General features: G+C 42.6%; 1 protein-coding gene across 2 annotated transcripts in view; it reads left to right on the top strand.

Annotated features, from left to right (window-relative positions):
- The window catches only part of myo1ha (myosin IHa), a 143903-nt gene that overhangs the window by 106829 nt on the left and 24757 nt on the right, over nucleotides 1–12317 (top strand). For both annotated transcript variants that reach the window (XM_072587875.1, XM_072587876.1), the window contains exons 16-21: nucleotides 201–247; nucleotides 2143–2223; nucleotides 3803–3908; nucleotides 5895–6012; nucleotides 7087–7200; nucleotides 11945–12021. In XM_072587875.1, the coding sequence (XP_072443976.1) occupies nucleotides 201–247; nucleotides 2143–2223; nucleotides 3803–3908; nucleotides 5895–6012; nucleotides 7087–7200; nucleotides 11945–12021 (543 nt within the window). The remainder of the gene's footprint in view (nucleotides 1–200; nucleotides 248–2142; nucleotides 2224–3802; nucleotides 3909–5894; nucleotides 6013–7086; nucleotides 7201–11944; nucleotides 12022–12317) is intronic.

Raw genomic sequence — 12317 nt, 5'->3', positions numbered from 1 at the left:
TGCTCACCAGACAGGGGGTCTCACTACAGTATTGTTTATTCAAATGGTGGGGTCACTTCCTTGTTTCGTTGGGAGAAAAGACATTGCGTAACTTTTCAATATTGGAGAACGCTCCTTTATTAAACAGTTTGTGATGGCAAACTTTGTACCTCTTAATGTTCTGTAAAGGTATAATTCTGTTTTATTTCTCCTTCATCCAGGATTTCTTGATAAGAACAATGATCTCCTGTACAGGAATCTCAAAGAGGTAAGCATCAGCTTAGGAAAGGCAGTTTCGGGGCTGAAGTAACTGTTGTGACCTTGACTTAACATCCAATGCAGCACTAACCAGCTAGATGATAATCTGTGTGGGTCGCTGTTGGGGAGATGGACACATAGGGATAGTTAGCTGAGCTGCTGCATGTTAAATCCTGTGATTTAATGCAGCAAACCATTCCAAAAGAGGAGAAACGAATCTAAATGTAAAATACCTTGTATCACCAAGCACTTATTTATAAGGAATATTGATCAATGTCACTGAAGGCCCAGTATTCATGGACCAGAGTAAAGAATAAGTTATAAAACAAGATAACTCAGAAAAATTCCCACAAGGTGGAACAAACTTGAAGCTTTAACAACTGAAAATTGAAAGGATATTGAAGGATCTCCATTCATGTTATAGCCAATTTTAGGTGATTTTACAAGTTCTATTTTAACAGATTTTTTCATGATTTAAATCCTCAGGGTCAAACACACTAACATTTCTTACAGATGTGGTTTAAGTGAAGGAATCTGGTTGCAAGGGATAATCAGCCAAAACAGATACAAAAACAGAAATTGCTGGAAAAGCTCAGCAGGTCTGGTAGCATCTGTGGAGAGAATTCAGAGTTAACATTTCAGGTCCAGTGATCCTTCCTCAAGATAGATAACTGGCTGTGACTTATGCAGGCAATTGTCTTTCAGACCTTGACTTGTGCATCTGCCCATTCTAAGTAATTTCCTGCTAGGCCTCAGTTTTCGTACTTTTATATTTTGTGTCTATGTGGGAATTCTAGAACGGATGGTGGGGAGTGAGAAGATGGATGGCTGTGTCTTTGAACCTCACTTCCCCTTTCCTAACTTCTATTTGACTTAATTGGCCTGGATTTTGCAGTCACTGGCAAAGTAAAGGCACTTTCCCCTGACCTCGAAGACAGCAGCTCCCAAAATGACTGACAGTCTCTGCAGCCTGGACTTATCCCCTTCCTCCTTCCTGATATTAGTTTGAATGTGGTGCCAAAATCATGGGACCTCTAGCTGCCTAACATCTAACAGAATAAATAACAGAAGTATCTCGATGCACAGCAAAAGAGAAAGTTAAAAAAAATTTTGATTCTCTTCACTGTTTTCGATTTTACAGCTAATGGAATAAATGATTGGAACATACATGTGGGAGTTAGGCCAAAGTTAAACAACAAAAACCAAATTTACAAATATTTTTAAAAACATACGTAATTTCTTATTACAGAGAAAGTTGGGGTATTCAAAAAATGTAAAACTATTCTTTTGAAGTAAGTAAGGTTGTTAACCAGTATTTATGAACTTAGCAAGTTGCTAATATCCCAGTTACACCTCATTCAACAATGTGTAACTTTTTTTTACAAGTTTTCTGGGTAGAAATAAGACCAAAAGAGTGAAAGTTCTTGTCAGGTCAGTGATAACACATTGATTATAGTCTGAGGAAGCACAGCATAAAACTTAGAATCACAGGCAGCAACTTCTGGATTTCCCCATTTTAATGTGCAGATTCACAAATTTAGTGTTAGTTGCTGTCATACATTTTATATCTCCAGAGCGATGCAGATGACACCAGTTTGTTTATGTTTAACAGATTCCATTCACAGAAGTTTAAAATGTTACAGCTTTTTGCTTCCAGCAACTTTTACACCAAAACCTAACTAATCAAACACAGTTAGCATCAATAGTAAACAAGTCTATGTTTTCAAATATAGAACAATTGAACATGACAATTACTGGCAATTTGACCCCAACCCCCATCACTCTATGGATAGCCTATGCTTTTAGACTTTTTAAACTCTTTTTATCGAACTTGTTTCATGCAAAAATTGACATTGTATCAAACATGTGAATATGTGACTGGCAACTCTCTGTCTCTTTGTGCAGGTTATGTGTGATTCCACAAACTTCATAGTTAAAAACTGTTTCACTTCAAACGAATTAGATACCAAGAAAAGACCTGAGACAGTGAGTATTTGCTGTTGCTGTCTATTTAAATCATGATTAGCTCTAAATAACATTCCTGTGTTTTTGTACCTCACCAAGGCCAGCTCACCAATGTCTTGTTAATAGATTATTTTCTATTCATTTTTGTTTTTGACTAATTTTATTCAGTTTCTCTCCTGAAGGAGTTGTGTGGCAATTCCTCACAAGAGAGCCAAGACTGCCTGTGTATTTTGCATCTTCACCCATGTTTTCTTCCCTTTGGTGCATTGTGGGAAGGTGTTGAAAGGACTGGCAGCTTACTGTTTATCAGCTTATTGAACCATGGTATCATTATTCCTTCCACTGAGTCTGGGAGTGAACCCAGTGCTGCTGGTCCAGAGGCAGGGACTATCCACTGAGGAGCTGCCTCCAACTAACAGAATAAAGATGGCATTATTATAAAACGAGCTAATGTGAGATGTGGAGAAGAACTGCCATTCAGTATTCATATAAAAGGAACAAAAACAGAAATTGCTGGAAAAGATCAGCAGGTCTGGGAGCATCTGTGGAGAGGACTCTGAGGAAAGGTCACTGCCCCTTCTGATTTTCTCTCCACAGATGCTGCCAGACCTGCTGAGCTTTTCCAGCAATTTCTGTGTGTATTTGTGATTTAAGCATCCACAGTGCTTTCAGTTTTCATGTGAAAGTAACTTCCAGCAGTCATCAGAATGAAAACAAGAAAAACCTGCATTTATATAACGCCTTTCACAACCTCCCCATGTTCCAAAAAAGCACCTAGAGGTAATTAAATAGTTTTGGTGCATAGTTCCAGGTGTAATGTAGGAAGTACATTTGCCAATTTGAGCGGCACCAGCTCCCATCAACAGCAATGAAGTGGTCTGTTTTAGTAATGCCTGTTAAACAATACTTGTTGGCCAGGATTCCCAGGGGAACATCCCTCCTCTTCTTTGACTAGCATCGAGGAATCTTTTTATGACAATCTGAGAGGGTGTGGTCTCTGTTTAACATTGCGTCTCTCAGTACTGTGTTGTTGGAGCAGCCACCTGGATTACCTGCACAATTTCTGGGACGGGGTTCAAACCCACATTCTCTGACTCTAAGAAACCAGTCCTACCATCAGAATGAGACAATGCTGCATGAAGTTTCTCTCCCTAATCCAAGAGCCCTGAGATTGATTGTCATACCTGCGCTGTTACCCAGCTTAAGATCAGTTAGTTTAGCACAGAGAGTCCTGTTGGACTGTGTGGCTCTTAACATTCTGTCCATTGACACACCCAGAGAATTGAATATCACTGTGAAGTCATGTGAATAATACAGGCCTATTGCCGACAAATGTATTGATCTTCACATTAAGAGCTGCCATAGTTTGTGGTGAAATATTTACGTATTATTAAATTTGCTCATCTTTGTAATTCTAGAAGGAGCTACAGCCCACTTTCATTAAACATAGTTACTGGATACAACAACTGCAGACAATGTGTTTATTTACAAAGTGTTACAAAGAAAAATCTGATGTGAGCTGCCAAATTGGACACAAGATATTCAGAGCCCCGGGCTCTGACTCACTGTGCATTCCTACAACTGTTTTTTCCTCCAATAGGTGGCCACACAGTTCAGGTACAGCTTGATGGGTCTGATTGACATCCTGATGTCAAAGGTGCCTTCGTATGTCAGGTGTATCAAGCCAAATGATGCCAAGCAGCCAGGTAAGCCTCAGACTTTGCACCAGCGTGTTGAATATTGCTGAACGCCACTTCAGGGTGGTGTACCCGACCTTGGGGCTGCTTGATGTGGCAAAAATGGTCAAGCTTTCCATTTCCCACTGCACATTCTCCTCCCCACCATCAGGGGAGGTCGAGGCTGTGTGGTAATGTCACTAGACTAGCAATTATGGGTTCAAATCTCAGCCAAGGCACACCGTGAAATTTGAATTCAGTCAGGTATCTGGAATTAAAAAGCTTGCTTAATGGTAACCATATCACTACTGCTGATTGTCATAAAAACCCATCTGCTTTGGTAATGCCCTTTCAGGAAGGCAACCCACTATCCTTCCTGGTCTGGCCTACATGTAACCTCAGATTCTTGATGTTAAAAAACCTTGGCACAATTAGGGATGGGCAATAAATGGTATCATAGCCAGTGACATCCAAAAACCCATGGGTGAATTATTTAAAACACCATGACAGTATGAAATTTAAATAGCAAGATAAAGGGAATTATAGTTTATTCAATGAATCAAAATCAATTATTAAAACTTCAATTTGTAGGGACTTTGGTACAGTAGTAATGTCCCTCCCTCTGAATCAGGAGGCCTGGTTCAAGTATTACCTACTCCAGAGCAGTAGATTGACATTTCTGAACAGGTTGGTCTAATATCTAAAGTATTATGGACTAGACCAGACCCCATCCAAAGGAATAGAAGGAGATAGCCTAGACCCTAATTTTTACATTTATTTAAAGGCAAATGTAAGGTTCTGTGTTCCAAATGTAATTCAATTGGTTCACCACTAGAATTTAACCAAAACACACTTTATTCGTACAACATAGTTAATATACAAACAAAAGGAAGAATTGGCATAACTTTATTGAAATACTCAACAAAATAAATGCACTTCAATTCTGGTTCTCCCATGCTGCCTCTCTCCAGTCCAGAAGAAAGAAACAATCTGCCCCTTCTGATTTTTAAGAGGAAGCTCCTCTCCATAAGGCTTCATTCTGGCAGCTGGGAACTCAAGCTTTTTACCCAGTAGCCAGCAGAAAACCTTATTCAAACTGAGAGCTAAAACTAACAGCCTTCCTGGGTCTGTGTAAGCCCTCACCTCGCCTACTCTTTCATCTCATTTTTTGAAAGAAACACCCAGAGAGAGCTCAAAAACCATTTACCATCTGAAGGAGACATTCCAGCACATACTCTGCAAGAGAAGTAGAATAGAACACATCTCTGTTAAAGGCACAGTACCATCACAAAAGGATTCATTTTGTGGCTGATTCTGGGCAATTAAGGATGGGCAATAGAAGCAGACCTTGCCAGCAACACAAATACTCCATAAGTGAATTTTTAAAGTTGTTCAGGTTGTAAGTTTGCTCGCTGATTTGGGTTTGTTCTCAGACATTTCGTCACCACACTAGGTAACATCATCAGTGAGCATCCGATTAAACATTGGTGTTCTGTCTTCTTGTTATTTATCTGTCTTGGTTTGTTGTAGTGGGTGATATCATTTCCAGTTCTGTTTCTGAGAGCTCGGTAAATGGGATCCAAATTGATATGCATGTTAATGGAGTTCTGGTTTGAATGCCAGGCCTCGAGGAATTCCCATGCATGTCTTTGTTTAGCCTTGAGGCCTGGCATTGAAATGGGCACCCTATTAACAAAGATATTGATTTGGACCCCATTTACCAACCTCTCAGAAACAGAACCAAAAATGGTGTCACCTACCACAACAAACTGAGACAGATAAATAGCAAGTGGGACAGAACACCTGCGCTTCACCAGAGGCTCACTGATGATGTCACCTAGCATGGAGACGAAATGTCTGAGAACGAACCCACCAGCTCAGCGAACAAACCTACAACCTAGTTCACAACCTGAGCTACAAATCTTCTCCAAAATCCTCAAAAAACAGTTTTTTAAGTACAGAGATTTGCTACTGACAAAATGAATTTATTCTCCTGTCTCATCCGTCTCTTTGCAGGTAGATTTGACGACATGCTTGTGAGACATCAGGTGAAGTACCTGGGTCTCATGGAACACCTGCGTGTGAGGCGAGCGGGCTTCGCTTACCGCAGGAAGTTTGATGCTTTTTTGAAAAGGTGAGGAGATATGTCCAATGGATGTAGCTGTTCTGTTGACCACTTCAAGGACAAAGAAACTTTCTTTTCCAGGCTACACAAATGAAGCAAACAGAGTCAAATTCTCCTTCCAGTGTTCCAGCTCTTACTGGGTATTGATGCTCTGGTGGACGGCCATCCTCCAGTACTTCACCCAATTGGCTACTTTTCCTCTGAATGAGTGAGTGTCAGGGGAGGTCCAATCTTGGCAGTGCCACCCTATTCTCACTTGATGTCCACACATGCACTGCCCAATGAATTGCAGCAGTGGCACTGGAAAGCCTGGCCAATATTCTCCCTTTTATTCACCCAGGGGCTCTGAGGCCAACATGAACCTAGTTTCACCCTGGCTGAAAGACAAATCAGACTGGGAGTAACTCAGCAAAGAAGAGGACCTTGTTTCAAGATGACCCAGCCACAAACTTCTTAATGAACATAGGCACCGGAGAAACTAGTCAAATATCAGGTCTGCCCTCTGGAATGATCCAATAGCTCAGAGAGAAATGGAATGTGGATCTGTACTGAGGTACAGACTGGTTTTAAACATAACACCCCGGGTTGCTTCGGGATATTTGCCTCTAATTAATGACCAATAATCCCTTTACAGCTACAGCCCCGATTGTCTTAATAAATGCCTTTCACTTAACCTAAGTGGATTCTGAGGTAACACCACCTACTACTTGTACTTCCTCACTTTTCTTTCATGGAAGAATCCAGAAAGGGAAAGGAAATCGTGTTGCATCTTGGGCAATATCCCACAGCTGGGTAGCCCATTAACCAATATCAATAGGTTCCTGGAGGAGGACATGTGCTGAAGGTACCAGAGAAAGGGGAATAGGACAGACAAGTCAAGAGATAGAATGGTGTCAGGCAAGTTTCAGGTAGTGACAGGCTCAGGGATAGTCCTCCTGTTTCCTTAATGGATTCAATCGGACAAGTGGACCATCCAGGTGCTGAATAATGCAAAGGGAGGCAAGATAAACAAGGAGACTGACCTCCTTGATATCTTAAAGTTGGAGTCACCTGTTCACACATTTCCATCATCTTTTCTTGTAGGTATAAGTTACTGTGTCCTGACACCTGGCCAAACTGGCATGGACCTGCTTCAGAAGGAGTTGAACGGCTGGTGAAATATATCGGCTACAAACAGGAGGAATACAAAATGGGAAGGTACATAAAGACAACATCATCTACGAATGTCAAAAGTGATATCAGGTTGGCTTTTTATACAGTGACAGAATCAGGGAAGTGATTTCTTTTTAATCTGTTCATAGGAAGTATTGCTGGATGGTCCAGCATTTATTGCCCATTCCTAATTGCCCAGAGGACAGTTAAGAGTCCATCAAATTGCTTTAGGTCTGGAGTCACATGTAGACCAGGCCTAGTAAGGGTGGAAGCTTTCCCTCCCTGAAGGGTATTAGTGAACCAGATGGATTTATGACATTGATGGTGTTTACCTTTACAGTCGGGTTTTCTTCCAGATTATGATTGAATTCATATTTAATCATCTGTCATGATGAGGTTCAAACTCATGCTTGAAGGGGAGGTGATGGTCTGGTGGTGTTATCGCTGGACTGTTCAATACAGAGACCCAGCTAATGTTCTGGGGACCCGGGTTTGAATCCTACCATGGCAGATGGGGACGTTTTAATTCAATAAAAATCTGGAATTAAGAGTCCAATGACTTGATTTGATTTGGTTGATATAATAGCATGTGCACAAGTACAATGAAAAGCTTTGTTTATGAGCAGTACAGGTAGATCATAGTAAGCAAGGATGTACAGATAAAAAAAGACTTAGACAGAGGCATGTCGGTTATTCAAAGTTTGGGAGAAGAATTGTAGCTCGGGTGCTCGTTGTTGTGGTTCTGTTCGTCGAGCTGGGAATTTGTGTTGCAGACGTTTCGTCCCCTGTCTAGGTGACCTCATCAGTGCTTGGGAGCCTCCTGGGAAGTGCTTCTGTGATGTTTCCTCCAGCATTTATAGTGGTTTGTCTCTGCCACTTCTGGTTGTCAGTTCCAGCTGTTCGCTGCAGTGGCCGGTATATTGGGTCCAGTTCGATATGTTTGTTGATAGAATCTGTGGATGAGTGCCATGCCTCTAGGAATTCCCTGGCTGTTCTCTTTTTGGCTTGTACTATAATAGTAGTGTTGTCCCAGTCGAATTCATGTTGCTTGTCATCTGTGTGTGTGGCTACTAAGGATAGCTGGTCGTGTCGTTTCATGGCTAGTTGGTGTTCATGGATGCGGATCGTTAGCTGTCTTCCTGTTTGTCCTATGTAGTGTTTTGTGCAGTCCTTGCATGGGATTTTGTACACTACATTGGTTTTGCTCATGTTGGGTATCGGGTCCTTCGTTCTGGTGAGTTGTTGTCTGAGAGTGGATCCAGACAATCTATACAATCAACACAGGAATTCTTGGACATCATCAGAAATACACACATAGACAAGGAAGAAACATGGAGTCATTCGATGTAACGGCACTGTTCACCTCTATCGATAAAACCCTAGCCAGAGAAACAATAGCCAACCTGCTGGACATACAGAACAGACAACAGAATGGTGAACCTATCAACAAAGACGACATACTTAAACTACTGGACCTGTGCCTCACAACACACTTCACATTCAACAACCAGATATACGAACAAATCAACGGAACACCCCATGGACTCACCGATCTCTGGACTGATAGCAGAAGCTATAATGCAAAGGTTAGAACAAACAGTCCTCCCGCAAATTCAACCCAAACTCTGGGTCAGATATGTGGATGACACCTTTGTAATCATTAAAAACACAGAAATTGAGAACACACACCAGATCATCAACACCACACTCACAGGAATCAGATTCACAAGAGAGGAAGAAAAGGACAACCAACTCTCATTCTTAGACGTGATGGTACAGAGAACACCGAACGGAGAATTCACCACAAAGGGACACAGGAAAGACACACACACAGACCAAGTCCTGAACTACGAAAGCAACCACCCCAACACACACAAAAGAATTTGCATCAAGACACTATTCAAAAGGGCCACAACATACTGCAAAAAGAGGAAGAACACCTATACAATGTATTCGCCAAAAACGGATACCCTCGCAATTTCATCAACAGATGCCTAAGGGAAAGACAACGGAACGAGGACATGCCGCAACCCAAAGGACTAGCCACACTACCATACATCAGGAGCATTTCCGAACTGACAGCCAGACTACTGCAACCACTAGGACACATAACAGCACACAAACCAACAGCATCTCTCGGACAACAACTCACCAGAACGAAGGACCCGATACCCAGCATGAGCAAAACCAATGTAGTGTACAAAATCTCACACAAGGACTGCACAAAACACTACATAGGACAAACAGGAAGACAGCTAACGATCCGCATCCATGAACACCAACTAGCCACGGAACGACACAACCAGCTATCCTTAGTAGCCACACATGCAGATGACAAGCAACATGAGTTCGGGTCTTTGATGATGTTGGCAGTCTTTCTGCAGCAGCGAGGCGTGAATCCATGGATGTGAGGTTGGCTTCCGTCATGGTCTGGGCTGTGCACACCACCTTCTGTAGTTCCTTATGGTCTTGGGCAGAGCAGTTACCATTATGCAGCTGGATAGTATGCTCTCAATGGTGTACCTGTTGAGGTTAGTGAGGGTTCTTATGGACATGCCAAATTTCCTGAGCCGCCTGAGGAAGAGGTGTTATTGTACCTTCTTGACCATTGTATCGATGTGGAAAGTCCAGGAGAGGGTATCCCTTATCGTCACTCTGAGGAACTTGACACTCTCCATCCTCTCAACTTCAGTTCTGTTGATGTAGATGAAGGCATGTTCTCCTCTGAGCATGACGATGAAGCCAATGTCAATTGTTGGAAAAACCCATCTGGTTGACTAATATCCTCTAGGGAAGGAAACTTCTGTCCTTCCCTGGTCTAGATAATGTGTAACTCCAGACTCACAGCAATGTGGTTGAGTCTCAACTATCCTCTGGAATAGGCAATAAGTGCTTGGCCTAGCCAGCGATACCTTCGTCACATGAATGAATAAGAAACATTAGCCTGGGGTTCTGAATTACTAGTCCAGTAACATTACTGTGCACCACCCCCTCCCCTTGATGTATATGGTATTATATGTGATCTATGAAATGAAGACCAGCCATGATGTTATTGAATGAAGCAGCAATTTTGAGGGGACATGTGGACATTCCTGTTTACCTTGTTAAATTGACTGTAAAGCCCTTCCCTGAATTACAATGGACGCACAAGTATAGACCATTCTCTGTCTGTGTAGCCGTTGGTTAATGTAGGAGCTGATGAGCAATGAGATTTGGAATTTTTTTGCAGGTTCCCTGCCATCTCACCAAGTGGCTGACTCCTCAGCCTTATCTGTTGGACCCTAGCAATGTTGGGCAGGGTATAGAGGGGACGGAGGGTTCAGCCTCACCTGTTCTGCTGGTCCATTGGCCAGCCTCCCATTTAGAGTCCTCAGGCTCATCGACCCTTGGCAGCTTCTCCCCCACCTCAAAAAAAACCATCAATCCCACACTCATTGGCCAACATTGGTTAGGTGGCTTTGACAGACAGGTGTCTGTGCCCCATCAGAGGGGACTGTCACTGGCAGCCTTTTAATAGCATGGCACCAGTAGAGAGAACCACAGGGGTACCCCAGTGATGGGGCCATCTTCCCTCAATGGAATTATTCAGCACTGTCACTGTGAAGCCAGCAGACCCAATCGCCATGCCCCCAATGAGATAGGCATGGAACAGCTGACAAGAAGATGTAAACTCTTTTCAGGCATCTCTCAAGAGTGATACCCAAAACACAAATTGTAGATATTTCAAATCGACCTATTTGGATGCATTACCTCTGGCACAGGTGAGGCCTCAACCCAGACCTCCTACTTCAGAGGCAAGGGAACTACAACTGTGACTTATGAGCCCTACAACCTCAATCCTACCTGTGTAGAATTAGATGAAGGTGTGGCACAGATTCTCGTCAGTCCAGATTCAACAGGCATCTCCTCCTCACAGCCACCTTCAGCGAACACTTCGCTCATCCCCTTCATTTCTCCCTCAGTTACCTCTTCAGTTTCCCCATGGACATTCACCTCAACCCCTCGCGATATCCAGTCTCACAATCTAAGTCCTTTCTGAGAAAATACATTTCTCCCAAATTCCCTCTTGCATTTATTAGTAAGCTTCGCATATTTACAGCCTTCAAACCTGCAAGGAAGCATATGTTGACCTCATCAAATCCTGCCTTTCTCTTCAGATCCTTGGACACCCTTCAGGCCACTTTCTTTCCAAATATAAGAGCAACACACAAGACCATGTCTCAGCTCCTTTCTGAATAAAAAGTATTGATCAGAAACAAGTTTTCTTGAACTCCGCATTCCTGTGCTCATATTAAGCTCTAACTTATTTCCATCCCATCATTGGTATTTTGAATTAACCTATTCAGAGATGTTATTAAATACCTCTGGAGCAGGTGGGACTTGAATCTAGGCATCCTGGCTCTGAGGTAGGGACACTACCACCGTACCAAAAGATCCAGCCTCATTCCTCTTTCTTTATATTTGGAGATGCAGTTACACACCACCGCACGGTTGTGAATCACTCTAATTCCATTATCAATTGACGTGTAAAACCCATCAGGCGGTGGTGCTATGACAACAAAAGTGAGGAAGGAGGGAGGGGTCAAAATCAGAATGGAGTTCGAGAGAGAAATAAATCTTTCCACCCCCCTGCAGTGCCCACCTTTCTCTAAAGACATGAATAGTATTGATAGACACCGTGTGCTCCCTCTCCAAGGACACCCGGACACGAGTGTAGTCTCAGAAGAGGGGCACCCCATGATTTGGGTGTTTGATTAAGATGTAACAGGTGTTTCTTTTCGCTTTTCAGAACTAAGATATTTATCCGTTTTCCGAAGACGCTGTTTGCCACCGAAGATGCGTATCAAGCCAGCAAGAATGCCCTAGGTGTGATTGCGGACCTCTCTGCTCCCTGACTTTCTATTTAACTTTAAAAGTGCTTGGGACAATAAATACAACAACATACATTCATAAATTACCTCCAACATCCTGAAATGTCTCAAGGTGTTTCACAGGAGCATGAGCGTCACATGGTACTGAGGCACCTCATGTAAGAATCAGTCAGATGAACAAAAACTTAGTCAAGGGTGATTTTATCCTAACCCAGTGGGCATGATGCAGGCTGGGGGTTGAGTGTGGTGGGTGGAGGATTAGATGTTCGTGGGCATTCAGGCCTCATTTCT

The sequence above is a fragment of the Chiloscyllium punctatum genome, chromosome 17, assembly GCF_047496795.1.
Source record: "Chiloscyllium punctatum isolate Juve2018m chromosome 17, sChiPun1.3, whole genome shotgun sequence".
NCBI classification, from domain to species: domain Eukaryota; kingdom Metazoa; phylum Chordata; class Chondrichthyes; order Orectolobiformes; family Hemiscylliidae; genus Chiloscyllium; species Chiloscyllium punctatum.
The sequence above is the reverse complement of the archived record's forward strand: the minus strand, read 5'-3'. Positions and strand labels throughout refer to the sequence as shown.